We start from the raw sequence: 19,993 nt of genomic DNA, 5'->3' as shown, positions 1-19,993 counted from the left end.
CAGACTGAGCGAATCTTGTGATTGCTACTGAAAATAGTGGATCAGTTTGCTGCAGAGCTCTCTATCTTTATAGCTTTAAGCTTTATGCATGTTCCTGTAATTGTATTTAAGATGAACTTTTTTTTTTTAAATGACGACAGCACAGCTGTAATATTGTTTATCCTGTGAAGCATCAGATGGTTCTGAAGAACTACATACTGTTAAGTTTAAGTAGATACTGTGGCCTCGAGTACAGCACACCTAAATTAAACGTGTTATAAACAGTGTTGGCTGTAACAGTGTGATGTATATAGTCATCTGTACTAAACTCGGAAACATTACAGTTACAATTATGTCATTATTTGTATTACAGCGGTTCTTCAATGATCTGCATAATGGTGAGAGAGAGAAACATCACCCAAAAACAAGCTTTTTTTTCCTGCACACCTTTAGGTTGCATGTGGAAGGATGACAGTGGAGGAGCCGAACAGCGATGCAGCTTTTCAGGAGCAAAAATGCAAACATTTTTATTCCTACTACACAAAAGGATAAGTGCAAACTGCATCCAGGACAGTTTCTGCGAACACAACGTCTCTTTGCAACCATCTGCACAGAGAGCATGCCAACAATGGTGACCCCAGCTCAGCAGCTACCTGATCAACAGGTAACGAGCTGATGAGCATTCAAACTAGCAGTTTCCGTTTCTACCTGTTTCCTTTCTAAAGTCCAATCACTGCGCAGCTGATTGTTAACTTTGCTTTGTGTTCATATGTGAACACTAAAGATTGTTTGTGTCTTTGATAGCATAGAGATTTGTGTTGGTGTGTGAGCCTAAAGTTTTATTGTTAACTGGTATTTACCAAACATACTCCTTTACTTTTAAGAAAAATAATAAATAATGTGTAATACATGATGTTTTTGAGTAATGTCTCCAACACTGCTTTAAACAATACAACTCAAGACTGCTTTAAAAAATGAATTAGAGTCTTATAACCTTTAGCAACAATTAGCCTTTGTGACGGCCAGTGGGCTGGCCTTGTGTTTTGCTTTTTCTGTTACCTGTTTCTTGCAGGTAGGTGGAGCTGACCCAATTATTGATGCAGCACACCTGAGAGGCCAGTCCCAGTGTATATAAAGACACCTTGACTGAACCAGCAGGGCGCTGGCTCTCTCTGTCTGGCACCCATCATGGAAGTTTCAGTTATGGCTGTTATGTCCTTTAAATGGTCTTTAAGTTGCTTTACCTAATTTCATTAAATATGTCTTACAGCCTTTAAAAGCCTGTGTGTGGTCTCCCTCTTGATTGTCACTTCCTATGAGCCGGGTTGTGACACCTTTGAAGTAAAGATGAAAAATGAAAGAAGAGTTTACAGGACGTGTGTCTCTGTTGGCTTGTAACAGCTCATCCTGCACAGAGACAAACATTTATTTTTAGTTCCTGTTTGAGTTTTCTAACTAGTGATGCTAAAAAATTCATTTTCAAGGGCAACAAGGGTACATACTGAAAATTAAAGAGTACATATGATTTTTAGTATTGTATATAAATACTAACTACAACAAACAAAACTAGCCAGTCTTGTTTGTTGTAGCCAGTTAAACGTCTCTAGTGCTTTATGTGATGCTGATGTGCGCGTAGTTACAGCAGGATTTGGGTTTTGCTCATAATAACAACACAACAACACGGGACAGTTACACCATGTCATCATTGATGCAATGCAAAAGCAATGTGTGAAAAACTGAAACTTTCCAACATTGCTTCAGATCACTGACGTTTGCAGGCTTGTGTTTATGTCCCATCACAGCGTTTCAGGCTGAGGACTTTTACTGGGCTGCTGCAACCTTGATCGTCCCTTCTGTTGTCTGCTGGTGTGTTTGGGATCGAACAGAACAACAGAAATTGAGAAAAGAACAAAAACACTCTTCACCTGACCGATAATGACACAGACCAACGAGGGTTTCCCTGTGTCGTCCCCAGCATTGGGTGATTATTCTTCCCAGTTCCCACACAGACCCTCTCTATTCATATTTTCAGTAATATTGTTAAGAATAATACAAATTATTATTGCTATTATTATTCCCATAGTGAAATAATGCACATTCACATGACCAGGCAGGTTGTTCAAACACAAGCTATGCACACAATGTCAAGCTACATGTTCCACAATAAATAAATGATTGGTGTTGTTTTGTAGTCTTTTATTAGCATATTTTTCTAATAACTTGGTTGAACAAGAACAAACAAATTATTTCTGGTGTAATATTTGAGATACAAGACATGGGCTACTGGAAACGTCCATATCTGTAATAATTAAACATCAGAATCTTAAATAAATGAGCAGAGATTACTGAAATATTGTCAGGCTCTGGGCTTGTTTTTCTCTCTGCTGCTGCAGGTGAAGCAGGTAACCACGCCCTGGGTGGAGCCAGACCTCCAGCTGGCTCTTTGCATACATTGTGATCATCAGCTGTGTATTTACCTCCAGCTATGCCTGAGAATCTGCCAGTTTTGCCCAGCGACTCAGTGTTTGTTGTTCTGGTTTCCAGTGAACTGACCTGCTCTACTCACCACCTAATTCAGTCCCACTTTGGATGCCAGGGGGTGTTGGGTTTTTGGAGGGTTAATAATCTTTATTTTTGCATAAGAAAAAACATTCAAACAGATAACAAAAATAATTATAAATCGTCCTTCAGTCTCATAATAAGATCAAAAATAAATCAGCTGGTCTGAATCTACTTTACATGGTCCTTTGGACAAATGACTCCAACATAATGTTTTTAAGTGTATTAACTTTGGCTTTTACCTGATTTTAACCGCTGCCTCCTTTAGTGTTTACTCTTAATTTATATCAGCAAGCAAAATTTCTTATATTAATGTTTTTTAACGACTTGCTTAAACAGGTTTACACAACAATAAACAAATATTTTCAGTTTAATATTTGAATATCAGAAGAAAAAACATTAATGCACAAAAATATTGGGATGAGAAGTTTTTTTAACCTGATGTTTGTTTTTATTGTAAAATTTAAATGTGTGTGTGTGTGTGTGTGTGTGTCTGTGTGTGTGTGTGTGTGTGTGTGTGTGTGTGTGTGTGTGTGTGTGTGTGTCTGTCTCTAACGTGAACACTGAAGGTCACTGACACAGACTAATAACATGTGCTGAGTGTCAGGTTACCAAATTTTCTCGACTTGAACTTGACCAGGGGTGTCCAACATAAGGCCCCGGGGCCAGAATCGGCCAGCAAGGATTGGGATATGGCCCCTGCATGGCTTTGAAAAATATGAAGGCAGCCATGCTTTTAATTGGTTTTCTTTATAAATTTTAGCAGCTTTTCCTGCTGATACCGAGCTCGTCCACAGTCGTTACATTAATTCATTACAATTAATAGATAAAGAATTAAAGGTTCTGTTTTTCACGGTCTATAGAAATGTCCATCCATCCATTTTCTTCTGTTTTATCCGAGGCCAGGTCCCCAGCCACCTCCTCCAGCTTATCCTGGGAACACCAAGGCGTTCCCAGGCCAGCCCAGAGATATAATCTCTCCAGCGTGTCCTGGGTCTGCCCCGGGGCCTCCTCCCGGTGGGACATGTCCCAAAAACATCACCCAGGAGACGCCCAGGGGGCATCCTTGTCAGATGCCCGAACCACCATCGACCAGTAAATTGAGAGCTTCGCTTTTACGCTCAGCTCTCTCTTCACCACAACAGACCGGTGCAGCGTCCGCATCACTGCAGCCGCTGCACCAATCCATCTGTCAATCTCCGGCTCTCTTCTCCCATCACTCCCAGATGCTTAAACTCCTCCACTTGGGGGGGGGGTCTCGTCCCTGACGGAGTGGGCACTCCACCCTTTTCCGGCTGAGGACCATGGCCTCAGATTTGGAGGTGCTGATTCTCATTCCCACCACTTCACACTCGGCTGCGAACGGTTCCAAGGCCAGCTGGAGGCCATCACCTGATAAAGCCAACAGGACCACATCATCTGCAAAAAGCAGAGATGAGATCCTGAGACCACCGAACTGGAAGCCCTCTGCCGCTTGGCTACGCCTGGAAATTCTGTCCAACAAAATATGAACAGAATCGGTGACAAAGGGCTGGAAGAGCCAGTATCCGAGGTTCGACTAACGGGCGGACTCTCCTCTCCAGCACCCTGGCATCGTGTGATCCCCCTGTAGTTGGAACACACCCTCCGGTCCCCTTCTTAAAGATGGGGACCACCACCCCGGTCTGCCAGTCCACGGGTACTGCCCCTGATCTCCACGCAACATTACAGAGGCGTGTCAACCAGGACAGCCCTACAACATCCAGAGCCTTCAGGACCTCGGGGCGGACCTCGTCGACACCAGGGGCTCAGCTGTTTAACTGCCTCAGTGACCTCGCCCCCAGAAATTGGCGGGTCATCCCCTTCGTCCCCAGATGAAGAAGACGTGCCAGTGGGATTAAGGAGGTCCTCGAAGTATTCCTTCCACCGCCTGACAGCAGCGCTCCACCAGCACTAACCGTCTGACGGTTTGCCAGAATCTCTTCGAGGCAGTCCAAAAGTCTTTTTCCATGGCCTCTCCAAACTCCTCCCACACCCGAGTTTTTGCTTCCGCCCGCGCCGCGTTCTGCTTGGCCTGTCGATACCTATCAGCTGCCTCCAGAGTCCCACAGGCTAACCAAGCCCAGCAGGACTCTTTCTTCAGCCTGGTGGCTGGAAATAGAAATGCTAGTTTTTAAATTTCATATATAAAACAATAAACAACAACGTTTTTCTGTACTTAGACACATTTATCACGTAGAAAAATGAATACATGTGTTTGAAACTGCACTTCTTTAGCTTACGTTGAGATCAGTGAGGACCAAAGTGGACTCGACGTAAAACCTGAAGCAGACGATCAGGACAGAACAAACGCTGCCAGTTAGCCACCGGCCTTGAACTCGTCCTGAGGCCTGCGGGTGCACACCATGCTGATATCTCCTGTCATGAAAACATCTCACATGGCAGCAGCATGTGTCCCGTTTCCTGACATCCTGAAAAACAATTTTGTTACATTTGTGAAAACTTAAAGATCTGGAAACAATATTTTATTACTTTTCATCATAAAGAGTTTTTTACGTGATGCAAAAGTAGGACGACCGCTTTCTGTTTCAACATGCAGGAGTGACACTGACTGGCACTATTAAGCTCCATTATCACTGCTCTGTAGCTCCTGGCAGCTCCACCCAACACCTTTTCTATTCAAAGTTGGCATCAGAGGAATTATTTGAGGTAAAAGATGAAGACAAATATTACCATTAGGACGTTTTATGGCGTATGCCGACTCAGTTTCCCCCCTCGCTCGCTCTCCCTTTTCCCCATCTGTGCCACTCACTTTCTCTCTGAGTCTCCCAACGGGGATGAAAAGGCGAGGAGAGAGAAAGGAGGAATAGAAAACTGAGTGAGCGCTGTCAATAGCAGCGAGTTCACTGCTAATCTGGCTACACTACAAAGGTTAGCAGATCTGACTGTCAATAGTGTCTTGTGGGGAGGAGGGAGGAGACACGGAGGTGAGGTGGTGCAGGGAGGGGTGGTCGCTTTGAGAGAAAGAGATACTTTGATATTTCGGAATGTTAGAAGGGTGAATGTGGAGAACTGGAGGTTGGGGATCTAATTACCGGGCCATAATTGGGGGCTGGGGAATAGGTTGCCGTCCTCTCAACTCGCTGCAGATCAATTATGTTAAGAGAACATCTGTAAGTAGAGCTTAATGAGGTCCATTAGAGCAACATGCGCTGCCTTCCCTAACGGTGCTTGTCAGCTTCTTGGATGAGCTGGAGTGTGCTGCTGACTGGGGACCTGGTGGAGGGGCTTAAATAGGAGAGGAGGCTCGACTGTGCTGCTTTTCCCTGTCAGAGAAACAGAGAGACACACAGAGATACAAGCAGGGAAGGGATGCTCTGTGAGAGAGGAGCCACAGAGCAGCGAGGGCAGCAGAGTTTAGGGTCAAAGCTCAACTATTAACAGTTAGCAAACCAGGAAAGTTTGGCAGAAAAGTTTTCTTTAGAGAAGCGGGAGCTGGCCGAGCTCTCACAAAGTTACCTTCTGGAGATTTTCATTCAAAGTCACGAGAACAGAAGACGAAACCACGGCAGTGTTTGTTTTGGGCGTCCCTGGCTGTAGCTCCTTCAAGGTATGTGTTATCAGCGCTTTTCTTGGTTCTAAGTCAAAGCTTAGCCCCAGCGAGGGCTGCGTGTAAAGGGCTGGTTGAGCTTCCAGGGAAGAGATCGGATGGAGATGTCATTTATGCTGTGCAGAGCATGTCTGGTTTGGGTGCACGCTCGTTTGTGTCTTCATTACAGGATGGTTGGGGTCATAGCGTGTAGCTCTCCCCTCTCTCCGGTTTTGCAGAGTACTGTGTGGTGCATGAGAAGACCGGGCTAGCCGCGCGATGCTCGCCGCTCCCCCCGCTCTCCACATACACTCCTGCTTTCTGTCTTCATCTTATATTCATACGGAGAATGAATAATTGGCTGAACACAGCGAGTGAAAGGAGGGTGGAAGGGCAGCGGGAGAGGGGTGGAAGCCTCACACACACTGCAGCAGATTGCATGATTACCGAGATAGGCCTCCTTGAAATAATTCAATCCATGACAAAACCTAATTACTGGCAGGTAATACCCTGTCAGCTTTAATGCATCTCATCACTCATAATGGCGCAGAGAGCATTTTATGACCCAACTCATTATTGCTGCATTTTTGGCTGGAGTCGCATGCCAACTATTGACTTGTGTCTCCTCCTTCAGTGCCTTCCACACTTTCATTTGTCTATCATCATATTTATATGACACATGTGTGTGATAGGGAGGTATGGGGTAAGCGTACCGTGACACTCGGGCCTCCTCGCTGCCTCGTCTCATCTAAACTAGGTCGCTAATTGATGCACGACTGGAAAACCTGGCGAATGCATTTGTCCTTTAATACAAGAATGATTAAAAGCAACTATGATGATCATCAGAGTTGTTGACCCAGCTGGAGACCTCCCTTTGCCACAGGCTGCTGTAATCACAGAGCCATTAAATGCACTGTGATGTTTGCATTTTCTCACACAAACGTGCAGTAGGCAGCACTTTCTTTCTCTTTTTGGGGGCTTAAACTCGGATCTTTTAAAATGTTAATAATTAGAACCCTGTGCAGATGTTCTGTAGGCTGAAACAATGCAAGGAGTCTGACTCTCTGAGAGCTGCTCATCTCAATATTAGTATCAGTGTTAGGAGTAAACTGCTCTACCTACACCTGGACTATTGCATTTGCTTCTGTCTATAATGCAGACCCCTCTACACGCACCGTGGCTCCAAAATCAAAGAAAGTGGGCGTGTGCGTGAGCATCCTTTAACCAAACAGCTGCTAATAACTGATCATGTCGTGTCACTGCTGAGAAGACTGGAGGTGGGAGAATAATAAGAGAAACTTCCGGCTCTGACAGACCCGAGCTCCCTGCAGCTTCCACCTGTAGCAGCTGCTGACACACCAAGCAGCTCTTGGAAGTCTTTGTTTCCAAGCTCCGGGTCAATGTGGCGACCTGCGCCGCCAGTTGCTCCAACTCTGGCAATCTGTCGCTGCTTCAATTCGCTGCTTTAGTTTAGGCTTCGGTTGAAACTTGCTGAGAGGTGAGTGATGAGAAGAATGAGCCTTACTGAAAACAAAGCGTCAACAAGGCTTCGTACGTGTAAGTTTGGGAAGAGCGCGCTTACTGCTCGGTGAGGGAGCCGCTGTGCGTAACCTCTGCTCTGCCTGCTGATGAGCCAAGCAGCATGCAGCAGGAGCCGCTGTGATGAGGTTGCCAGTGTCGTGGAGGGGAAGCATCTCTTTGTCGTTCTGTCATTCGCTGCCTGCCTCTCTGCGCACCGATAAACGTGCTCTCACACGGTGCGACGCCCGACGGGAGCAAACGCTGCGTTTTATTAGCCGGTGTTTCTCCTTCTCTTCATTCCACTTTGGCCGCCGTGCTGGATTGTTCCTCTCTAACAAAGCCTGATCTCAGTCTGCCTGCAGACAGCTGATCTCCGGTCCAGGCGGTTCCGGGTTGCATGGTGGTGCTTCGGCTGCTCCAGCGGCTCAACAAATGCAGAAAAGGGAGAAAAGTTTCGGTAAGACGCTTTCTTTGGCTTCGGCTTGTATGAACGGAACGTTTTCTGTGTGTTTGGACTGTTCTGCGACGGCAACTTACAGCATCTCTGCGTCGAAGGCGACGCGTTCACATCTGACCTGCTTTTGCTAGAAACGATCCATTATCTAACTTGCCTCGTTTTACCGAGAGCACCTCACGAATGCGTGAGAGCGGTTTGTCAGTAATTAAACGGCAGACGGGTCCACACGGTGCTGTTCCATGTGTTTGTGCGTGGTGCGTGGAAATCTGTGAAATCCGTCATTGGCCTCTAACGATAATGCGCTCCCACGACAACAGTGATTAAACTCGGGGTGAAAACGCGAGCATCAGCTCGCTCTGGAGCACCGTTGTTGTCTCTGTTCTGTCCTCCATTCGTTCGGGATTCACACGATGATACACGATGATGCTGCGGACGCGCAGCAGCGTACAAGCCCACGATGAACGGGGGAAAGGGAGGCTACGAGCCAGCAGCAAGTAAACAGATATGATTAGTACTCCGAGCTTTCTTTGGGAGCTTTTGTTCAGCACTTCCCCGGCAATCGAAGAAGCGAAGCGGCCACATTCCTGCCGTGCTCCCCCCCTCTCTGCCGAGTTTATGGCACAGTAAAAAGGCTGTGGAAACTCTTGCTTCTTTTGGTTTGGTAATGAGTCGCGGGGACTTTGTAGTGTTAACGAGGCCGGACGGATCAGTGCGGCTGAACAGGCGCGGGGGAGCAGCCATGCGCTCCGTCCTCTAAATCCAGCCAATTAACAAATCGGCAGCTCAACACAAAACACGCGAGCTGAGCCTCCCGCACCGCCACGAGAAAAACAAACTTTGTTTGTGGGAGATTAGAAGAAGCATATCTGTTTTTACAGATTATTAATAGTTTATAAAGACGTCATTCAAACTGCATCGTTTCCTGCTCCTCAACACATTTAATGTAACATTAAACAGATGGAGGATGCTGTGTTACAGTGAACAGCAGGTTCAAGTTATCTGGTAGTAAATACTGATCAGTCTGCACTTATTAAGCCAACTAACATAATAAACAGATGTTAGTAAGACCACAGCGACGGTGCAGCCAAACTCTGACAGGTTTAATATTTAAAGATGACCCGAGCTAAACACACAGCTTAAACACTGTGTGTGTGTGGGCGGGGGTGGGGGGACAAAGGGGAGTGGGACTGTGCCACTCCTCAGAGAATGGCAGGAGAATACTAATTCAGCCTCATGCAAAAACTCAATGACCCCCACCGCCTCAACGGCCCAACAAAGGCTTCCCATAGTTAGCTCAGGCCAAACAATACAGGCCACTGCAAACCTCCTGGGCTCCAACCACACCCCCGAAGACTGAGGTGCAAAAGAGCTGGGACACTGTGGGGTCTGTGTGGGCATGCACTGAAACTGTTTTCATTCATCGCTCTGCCTGGATAATCAAATGTAAGGCAAACGTGCGCTAAGGTCAGAAAAGTGTCGGGTCCTGTAAGAAGTGTTTCTTTAATCGAACAATGCACCACGTCCTGCTCGGACTGACGTGCTGATCAGAGAAACTGATGTTTCAGTCTGAATTAGAAATGTTGCACAGCTCGTCTTTACTGGGAATACTGGGAATATCTGTGACTCCTTTATGGAAGCTGCTGTAGTCTTTGCTAAACCTCCTGCTGGATGAACTGCTCCTTATTCACAGCTTTGCATCTTTGATTTGCCAGATTTTTCTTACAACAGGTGCAAAAGCCCAAAGGTATTTATGTCTCCTCTGGACGGGCCGATCTGTAAACCACTACACTACGGAGCTCTTATTGTAAATATTCCCAAATAAAGGAAAACACCACACACACATGCCTGCAACATACATACATGTAGTACATGTCATCACAGTTCACAGTTAAAAACAAATCTGTAACTCATTTTGTGATAATACTGACTGTACAAACACGGCAGTGTAAGACTGAGGGCTGCATTAAAATCAAAGCACATCATCCCTGATTTTATGTCTTATTTCACTTGTCAATGTTTTTAATTGCCATGATTTTAAACAGTGCATTTATGTAACTAGTTCTGTTTATCCAGGTTTGTATTTTTTTCATTTAATCTTTCTGTGATCCTTTGTGTGTTTACCTGCTCGATGACTTTAAAGCTTTGTTTCTGCTTCTCCCAGGTATACAAATGCTTTCCGTCCAGCCGGACACCAAGCCTAAAGGCTGTGCCGGCTGTAACCGGAAGATCAAGGACCGCTACCTGCTGAAGGCTCTCGATAAGTACTGGCACGAGGACTGCCTCAAGTGTGCCTGCTGTGATTGCAGACTGGGTGAGGTGGGATCCACTCTGTACACCAAAGCCAATCTCATCCTGTGTCGGAGAGACTACCTACGGTAAGAGAGGCCGCTTACTGCCAAAACGTCAGCGAACGCAGCACACCAAGTGTTAAATGTTCAATTGTATTTTATTTTTATCTTCTTAGTATTTTGTTTCATATATAATCTTTTTAAACAGGCACTAGTAACCACAGGAGTGTGAGCCAATCTAAACTGGTTCCAGGCAGTAACTGCGTCGTTGTATCAGAATAACAAGGCTCAGTTTAAAGAATTATGTGTACATGAAAGACGACAGCATGATGTTACAATATTAATGTAACTACTCACTGAAATGTGAGGATTTTATTGGAAATGGCAGCGACTCTGATTTGAAACATTATCATGATTAATAAAGTTAAAAGGTGCCTGAAGAACTTTTACTTGATTTTCCGCGCAGAAACAGTCCGACCCACAAATAGAAATGTTATTTCACATTAGCGGTGACGCATCCTTTATAGCTTCTCTCGCCTACAAACTGGGACATGATGGAGTATTTCTCTACTGTGACGGCAACACAAGAACTGTTGTTACTAAATTTAAAAAAGGAAACTTATTAGTTTGTAACTGAAAATGTGAATATTTTATTTTCATTTATGACCCTTTCAGACTCTCTGTGTGATAAATACAAAAACAGCAGAAAATAAACAAGTTAGTGATTCTGTAACAACGTCACAAAGAGTCAAAGCACCGAAAACAACAAACCTCGTCACAGTAATTCATTATCTCTCGAACATAATTGATGCACAGCAACATTTCATTCTCTCTTTTTGTGTAATATTTTATATATTTATCAGTGTGTGCGTTTCAGCAGTACTGTGTAACCAAGTGTGTTCACGCGGTCTGCATATTCACTGGAACAGAGTTTGGATAAACAGAAGTCGAGTGTTTCTGTGCTCCTGTATAGAAACACAGTCGCTGGTATATTTGTAAGTATAACTGATAATAAACCACTGGATCATAAAACTTCTTTAAATGGGAATAAAATCTGGAACTAATCATTTTTTAATTTTACAGACAGATTTTAATTATTTATTTTTTTAACACTGCAATTAATTGTTTTTTCATCCATTGTAATGCAGTAAACATTAGCAACATTGTTTCCCTTCTAACAATCATCTTTGTAGCTTTTGAATAAATCAAACATGAATTATCCATCAGAGTCGTAAATGAATAATTTCCAATTAAAATCTTTTTAAAGAATGTAACAATTATTATTATTAAAATGTCAAATATATCCATTTCTGACTTTACGTCATCACAAAGACGATTTTGAAGAAACTGAAACTTTAAGTTCGATCCTTTCTGTGGGCTGATGTCAGCAAACAGCTGCTGTTGTTTTTGAAGTTACTTTCATGTTAAATCAGCTTGTAGTTTATGGCGAGCTGCCATCACAACCTTTAAATTTAATCTGCGTTCAGTTTGTGAAATAGTTTTTGGATTTGTGAGAATGAAAGTTTTGTAATTTCACATCGATCCTCAGCGCTGTGATGAGGTCTCTCTTCTGTTTTAGCTAAATGTTTTAATGGAGTTCGAGTAGGAGGTCACAGGAAGGTTTCTGACAGCGTTACGTTTCTTCTTCGTGGCTTTTCCATCAAAGTGACTGAATGAGTCTCAGCTGACTGCAGGTTCATAAACAGCACATTTGCATAATGACTGAAAGCACCTCTGACTAACGGTGAGCCGCAACGTCAGATTCATGGTCATTAATACACAAATTATCACGACCATTGATCAACAGCCACACTGATCAATGGTCATTGTTAATCAGTGGTGAACAGATGAACAGATTCAACTTTTGGACAATAAACAGGAAGTTGTAGCAGAGTTCATGCTGTCGTAGCATCACACGGGTGACGGGGTAAAATGAGCATGTTGTGGGTGTTGACCCAGCAGTGTTAGAGTTTAACACCTGAGAGTGCATGCCCCGACCGAATCAGCATCATGTCCCACAAAACCTGATGTTGGCGGGTTTTGTTTGCAGAGAGAAGTGGCTGCAGCATGCTGCACTGTGATCATGCTCTCACAGTTATGGACAAATTGATTAATAATAGTAAACGGATTGTTCCTCATGCAGCGTTTTGGTTTTTCTGTCCGAGCAGAATTATGGTCTGAATCCTTTGTTGTGCCAAACATATTTGCTCTCCCAGGAGCAGCACCGTAGCCTCTCTGTAGGCTCTTGTTAACGTTTTTGTTTTATTTATTTACTTTATTATTCATATTGTCTTGTGGATGTTATGCTGCATCAGTCGGGGGGCGAACACCGGACTGTGAACAATAAGCTAAGAAATAGAAAAAGGAGAATCCCCCAGAACAGATCCCGGGCCCCGGGAGGCCCAGAGTTCACCCCCAGCAAGAGACACGGGGAGCTGGGGCTGCAGCTGAGCACCACCAGCCACGTGATGGAAGTGATCAGTGAGAAATACACTCATCCAACCACTGAGTAACAAACTGGGCACAGGGCAGCGAGACTGTATGTGTGATGTATGTGTTTCCATGTTAGCTTTAGCTTCAGCACAGCGTGGCTGAGGCTGGGATACAGATGTGGACAGCTGCTGTTGTTCAGAGTTCCTGATTTTGAAAATGTTGTGTTCACTTTTCGTGCCATGACAGAAACTTTAGTTGATTTAACCTGTGAGATCATCTTCTGCCATATTTAGTAGAGGAATATCAATAGTGTTACGTTCTTTGTCTGGGCGTGTATTGAACGCAACAAGAAATCGGCCCACTCCCACTCCCACTCCACCAAAGCAAGAACACAAACAGTATCTTTTAAAGTGCTAAGCAGCATTTATTTGCTTCAGCAGTGAGCAGTGCCAAAAATAACAAACACACTCTGATGGTCCCTGTGCTTCCCTACACAAACGAAAACCAAACAATTCACTTACCAAACTTTCTAAATGACAAACAGGAGAAAACTCAAACAAAAATGGCTCCTCACGCCTACCAGGCTGCTCAGTGAAGGATGTACACGATTGCTGCTTTACAAACCTATTACAGCTATTTACAAAATTAAGACACACACACATCAATGGGCAAAGACACAACGACTCAGAACACAGGCTCGTCGTTGCATGGTGGAGACTAGTGGGGGGGGGGCAGGTGGCTGTCATCCGGTAGTTAAATACTGGAGGTGATCAACCAATTATACAATCCCAGGACAGGAAGAGACTCCGCCCACCTCCTAAGAGAGAAAGGGGAAATCCTCTGGTGGGAGGAGTCACACATAAACACTGACAACACTGGATCATAACAACAGCTCGGTGGAAAAATGTATAAATTTGTAATGTCACCCAACTGTAGTGGGGCGGTGGAGGTGATCACAACAGTTACTCCAGTTAACAGAGTATTAACAGAGTAATCTGATACTGATGAGAACTTCTCGATCAGTGTGATCGTTTTAAGAAGTTTATTTGTTCCAAAGGAAAAGCAGCACATCGTCAGCATGCAGGCTTATCTTATGGGCTGTAGTTTCATTTTGGATTTCTTTAATATCGACGTGTTTCGATACAAACACCAAAACGTGAGGAGGGGAGTGTGCAGCCCGTCTGGTGGCCCTCCTGACATCGAAGGTTTGGGAAGATCATTTATCCTGACACGGCATTTACTGACTGAACCATCAGATTCTAATGAAGACTCCCAGTTCACCTGTTCAAAAGCTTTCTCTGCGTCTAAAGAGACGACCATGGCTCCTAATTTGCTGATGAAGCAGTAATCTATTACATTAATTAGTCTGTGTATTATTGGCTGAGTGTCGACCACTGATAAAACCTGTTTGGTCAGATGAATTATGAGTGGAGAGATTTTCATCTTTGCAGTGAGAGTGAGAGCTGGATGGGCCTGCAGGATCTACGCCTGCTGTAAGAGTTCATGTTTGGATGCTAACGTTGGCCAACGTTCTTTGTAAAACTCTGCTTCTCCTGCTCTGCTGCAATATTACAAAACTCTGAAAAGTGATGCACACACAACATGCTCATCTACTCGCAGTGCGTTCTTTTTGCACTGCGTCATGTTTGTTGCATTCAGCACAGTAACGAGTGTGTGTGTGTCTGCTGTGCTGCACTGGTAGATGTTGCAAAGTAACAGACCAGAGAGTGAGATGAGATGTTTTACTAAACCCGATTTGGGAATTGTTTTGTTATTGCAGTTAATACGACTACTAATAATAATAATAATAATAATAATAAGTGCCTGGTGCATGTATAGACACACAGATATATGCAGATGCACATGTGTGTGTTATACAGTGTGTTATGAAAAGCACTATTGATTGGTCAAATCGGACTCAATTATTATTCGTAATTGAAACAAAAGTTTAAAAAGTATTTTAGTTTCTTTAAATTCAAATCGTCTTCCCTGACAGCTGTGGGCAACATCCGAGCGGTTCAGCTCGACTCTTCTTCCTCCTGTAGGATCGTTTGCTTCTGTTTGGGCTCCAAAACGTTGGCCTCGTCTTCCTCTTCAGATTCGACCAGCAGCTCCAACAGGAAACATGTTCTCAACAGCGTTCACACCGTCAAACGAGTCTGAACTCACTGTATTATTTTTCCCGCTCTACCTTTGTGTCCACATCGAGTCCCGTTCTAGAGTTTCTACTTTTAACATTAAACTTAAAACTTGTGGATCACATGACCCTGAAAACCCGCTTAGTTACACCCTTTGCTCCGCCTGCTGTGATACACAATGAATCACCTCTACAGCAGCTTCAGTGCTCTGTAGTTTCTACTGGGATAACTGACAGACTGCACTCCTGGAATTCCCTCTTGGTCTGCAGCATTCCCACCTTATTGCTGAAAGACGTCTGATTGCCCAGGATGAGACTGTTCATATCTCCTCCCTTTTGCTCTGTAGCTCTCAGCTGTTTCCTCTGTCGATTATCCAGGACAGCAGGTTTGGTTCAGTCACAGAGGTTTATTCAGTGCCATCAGCTGTTCAGTGTAAACAATGCAGCTCACAGAAAAACAACCACATGAAAAGTAAGGACTGTAATACATTTATTTCTTATTAACCCTTTAAAGCCGGTCAGAGCAGCACGCTCCGTTTTGCGTAACTATTTTTAAATCCCGGTAGCTCTGCAACCACGTGAGCTAGCACAATAATTTTTTTTGCACATGAAACCGGAGGAGTTGTACTTACATCTTATGCCATCAGCTTGTCCTCGGTCACAGTTTCCTTCCACATATAGCTTTGCAAAAACTGCATAAAAAGCACTTGCAGCAACAAAAACATAATATTCCAGAAACACGCTTTGCCGATCCGATCAGCTGTTCATAACACTTCCTACATCCATCAGCGTGAACTATCGCATGTCCTCCATGACCTGCCCGAAACCGGAAGTGACGTCATTTTGCGGAAATGTAGTTTTTTACCATCAGGGCCTCATGAGCCTATACTGGTGTTTTTAAAAGTTATGTTTGACTTTATGACTTTCTGTGTGGTTTCTGGGATGCTTAGGACTCATATTGCACTGCTGGAAATAGTTTATTTTGATGCATATGCTGCTTTTTTGCAAATTTGCATTATAATATTTATTTTTGTTTTTCCTGCAGTGTATACAAATTGGTGTATTTCAAAAATAAAACTATGAAGACACTCAAAATAAATTTCCTGTGGTGGGAAACTATTTTGTGCAACTTTTTTGTATTTACAGTTTTGAGGGATAAGCCTCTTAAATTTCTCTAACTAGAAATATATGTTAAAAAAACAAAAACGATTTTCAATTTTTTTTGTAGTTTATTGCACTTTTTTGCAATTTATGTAATTACTATGCACTTAATGCAGACATATTATTAAAATCTGGGCTATAATGGTTGTATTGATGTATAGCAACTTGAAATGCTCCCAAAAATGGCTCCACAGCATGTAAACATATAATATCAGCTCTGGCGGACTTGGTTCTATGGTAGGTCTTAAAGGGTTAAAAGTAACTCAGACTATGATGAAGGAAAAAACACAGGAGCCGCCTCGACTGTACTCAAAGTATTTATGCCTAAAACACTTGTTAACACAGCACAATGTAAATGTTGTTTTTCGATTACTTTAAATCAGTGTGAATACATTAAATAACTTTGATAAGTTACATTTATATAAGCTCATACAGAGACTTATGTGTATAATTTAGGGAAACATTTCATGTGATGTTTCATGTAAAAGTAATTTATTTAAATTATTGAAAGAAACAGGAAATACAGTTAAAATAAATGGTGACCATTTTAAAACTGCAGTGACAATCTGATGAAAAGCAAATATAGACTATTCAAAATGTAAAATATAGAAATGATTGCACGTGCCATCCTGAAAGCAAACAGTACAGCTGTCTAAAATTAACACTTTAGCAACTGGAGATTTGCCCAGCTCGTTGACTGGACTGTAAAACGTTGCTGTGCGTGCACGTCAACAAATCTTAGTTTGTTAAACATATTCTGATTTTATTGATGTGCAGCAGCAGTTACTGGTTCAAAGATGCCCTGATGGCTGCTCCTCCCTCTCTGTGACCTGCAAACGAGCTCGGAGGTGTACCGACATGTTCTGCAGCAGTTTATTGTTGAATATATGATTTTATAAATGTGAATTAAACGTAACATTATAATTAGAATAATGAACAATAGTAAGAAAACCCTAAAGACACAAAACTGAGGTGAACTGGTGAGGGAGGTTAACTCCAGTGAAGTCATGGAAATGTAACAAGAGACCAACGTGTCACATGACCAGCTGTTCAGTGTTGCACTTGTTAGATCACTGAAGCATCTTTATGTTAAACCTTTGGGACAGATTGTTGTCCAGGTTCATCAGCACTGAAAGAACTCAAAGGTGAGTTTCAGTTCCTGAGGATGTAAAACAGTCCAACATGCCTGGCACATCCGAGGAAACACTCCCCAGCTCAGAAGTTTCACCCCTCTACAGTGTTGGGAAGGTTACTTTTAAAATGTATTCCATTACAGATTACAGATTACATGCCCCAAACTGTATTCTGTAACGTATTCCGTTACGTTACTCAATGAGAGTAACGTATTCTGAATACTTTGGATTACTTAATATATTATCATGCTGTTTACAACTACGTGAATGTACAATTGCTGTGATTTATTACTGTTACTGAAGGTCTGCGGCTCCGAACCGTAGTAAAGGGACCTCTGGCTAATACGGTGGGTTCTCTGTCAGGCTCGTAGCCGAAAACTAGCTTTGTTGTCTGGGTCAACTTTGCTAGCGAGAGACAGAGAGAGGCGTTGAAAGGCTGCTCCAACAGAACTTATTGTTTTTGGAGGAAAACACGAACACGGTGTACAGTCGAGTCTTAATAGCTTACTTACAGCTGGGCTCGTCAGGCTCTCTTCTTGGCTGCAGTGGTTATTATTATATTTACATGCTTCCAGCTCCCGTTTTTGCTCGACAGCTCATACTTTTCCTTTTACTCCCTCCCTCGCTCACAGACACATAACGGGTATGGCAGTCCATTCTCCCTGCAGCACGGACTACACTGCCCATGATGCTACATTCTTTAGAGCTATACCTGTAGCATTCTGCCTGTTAGCTTAGAACAACAACGACAAAAAGGCCTCTCTCACCCAGGAAACACGCAGAGAGAGAGCATCACCCTGTAACCATGGCAACCGTAACGCTGCCGCCTGGAACAACAGAACGTAGCTGTCAAACAAAACCCAAACAGTCCTGACCCGCCACAATATGAAACAGGGAAGTACCGCCGTGTAATCCATTTATTTCAACAAAGTAACTGTATTCTAAATACCACCTTTTTAAACGGTAACTGTAACGGAATACAGTTACTCATATTTTGTATTTTAAATACGTAACGGCGGTACATGTATTCCGTTACTCCCCAACACTGCCCCTCTATCACTACGCCGGCATCCTCGGGCTGCAACAATGAGCTTTATGTTGAAACAGATATGCTGTTCACTGTGTGTCTGAAGCTGAAACTGGAAAATCCTCCTGTTGGCTGTGATGTGAAGGTTTGCAGACACATTATAAGTAAAGACCCGAGTTATTGGCTCTGTCGCTACGCTAAGTCTGTTAGCAGAAACCAACCTGGTGACGTCTGTACTGACAGGCGATGGTGCTACACGTGCTCTAACAACTCAGTTTAAACACATTTCTTCATTAGATTTTCACATAAAGAGTTAAAGAGGGGACAGGTTAATTGGAAAATCTAAATTGCCCATAGGTGTGAATGTGAGTGTGAATGGTTGTCTGTCCCTGTGCGTTGGCCCTGCGATAGACTGGCGACCTGTCCAGGGTGGACCCGCCTCTCGCCCTACGACAGCTGGGATAGACTCCAGCGCCCCCGCGACCCTGAAAAGGAGAAGCAGATGGATGGAGTTAAATCTATGACAGATTTTAGAGCAGGGCTCCATGATGTGAATGACCCTGAACATGTGGATGTTTCATGTCCACTTTGATGAGTGAAATATTACCCAAACCACAGCTTCAGGTTAGGTGGAGCCACTGGTTTCATCTTTTAAAAATATGACATTAAAACTAAAGCCTAAAAGCTGCAGTACTAAAGTACATTTCCATGTGGAGTGGAAGTATGAAGTAGTGAGATATACTCAAGTACAAAACATGTGCGTTACTTAAATGCATCAGACCGTCGATCATAAAACGAGGACACACGAATGTTTTTCCTGTCAGTGAGTTGGTGTTTCACCCTTAGCCAGCATGACTCAACCATCATGTTAATAACAACACTCAAGTACTGATCGTTAGTGTTGCTGTGCTGTTACTGTTCGGGACGTTCTTCGTACCAGTGTGTGGATTTATTGATGCTTATGATCGTGCAGAGGCGTCGTTCCCATCCGGAAAGTATTCCTGTCAGTTTATGGTCTTGTTCCAGAATCAGTTGGTTTCTCGTCCTTTGGGCCTTTTGGAAAACTCCAGGTGTCACCTGCCTTTTCCTTAGGAGTGGGTTCCCCACAGGCCTGATTGTTGTTGTGCTGTTTGTCCTTCTAGAAGGTTCTCCTCTGTCCACAGAGCTGCAGCTCCGTCAGACTCATCGTTCAGGATTTAACAGAATTCACGAGAATTTCAAGCAAACTTTTTTCTTTTTAAACTTTGTCATGATGAGTTTTTGTGTGAAGGATTGAAGTTACACCCTGAACAGGTCACCAGACTATCACAGGGCTAACAGGGACAGTCACACTCACATTGACACTTACGGGTAATTTAGAATCACCAGTTAACGTCCTGCTGTGGGAGGAAGACATAGCACCCGGAGAGAACCCACACAGACACGGAGAGAACTCCACACAGACACGGAGAGAACCCACACAGACACGGAGAGAACCCACACAGACACGGAGAGAACCCACACAGACACGGAGAGAACTCCACACAGACACGGAGAGAACTCCACACAGACACGGAGAGAACCCACACAGACACGGGGAGAACCCACACAGACACGGAGAGAACCCACACAGACACGGAGAGAACCCACACAGACACGGAGAGAACCCACACAGGAAGCCCCGGCCTGGTGGATCTGTGACCTGTGAGACAGCAGTGCTAATCATAGCACAAGTCACATGACAACATGTG

At 43.7% G+C, this 19,993-nt stretch overlaps 1 protein-coding gene across 3 annotated transcripts in view; it reads left to right on the top strand.

Annotated features, from left to right (window-relative positions):
• Positions 1 to 6,104: 6,104 nt before the first annotated feature.
• The window catches only part of lmo3 (LIM domain only 3), a 49,783-nt gene continuing 35,894 nt past the window's right edge, over positions 6,105 to 19,993 (top strand). The window contains exons 1-2 of one of the 3 annotated variants that reach the window (XM_087830687.1): positions 6,105 to 6,127; positions 10,246 to 10,459. In XM_087830687.1, coding sequence (XP_087686813.1) covers positions 10,254 to 10,459 — 206 coding nt within the window. In that variant the 5' untranslated portion in view covers positions 6,105 to 6,127; positions 10,246 to 10,253. The other 2 variants (XM_087830686.1, XM_087830685.1) reach the window with 2 other exon arrangements.

Source organism: Neolamprologus brichardi, chromosome 17 (genome assembly GCF_056152115.1).
Source record: "Neolamprologus brichardi isolate AB-2024 chromosome 17, ASM5615211v1, whole genome shotgun sequence".
Taxonomy (NCBI): domain Eukaryota; kingdom Metazoa; phylum Chordata; class Actinopteri; order Cichliformes; family Cichlidae; genus Neolamprologus; species Neolamprologus brichardi.
Note: the sequence above shows the minus strand (reverse complement) of the source record. Positions and strands in the feature narration are given on the sequence as shown.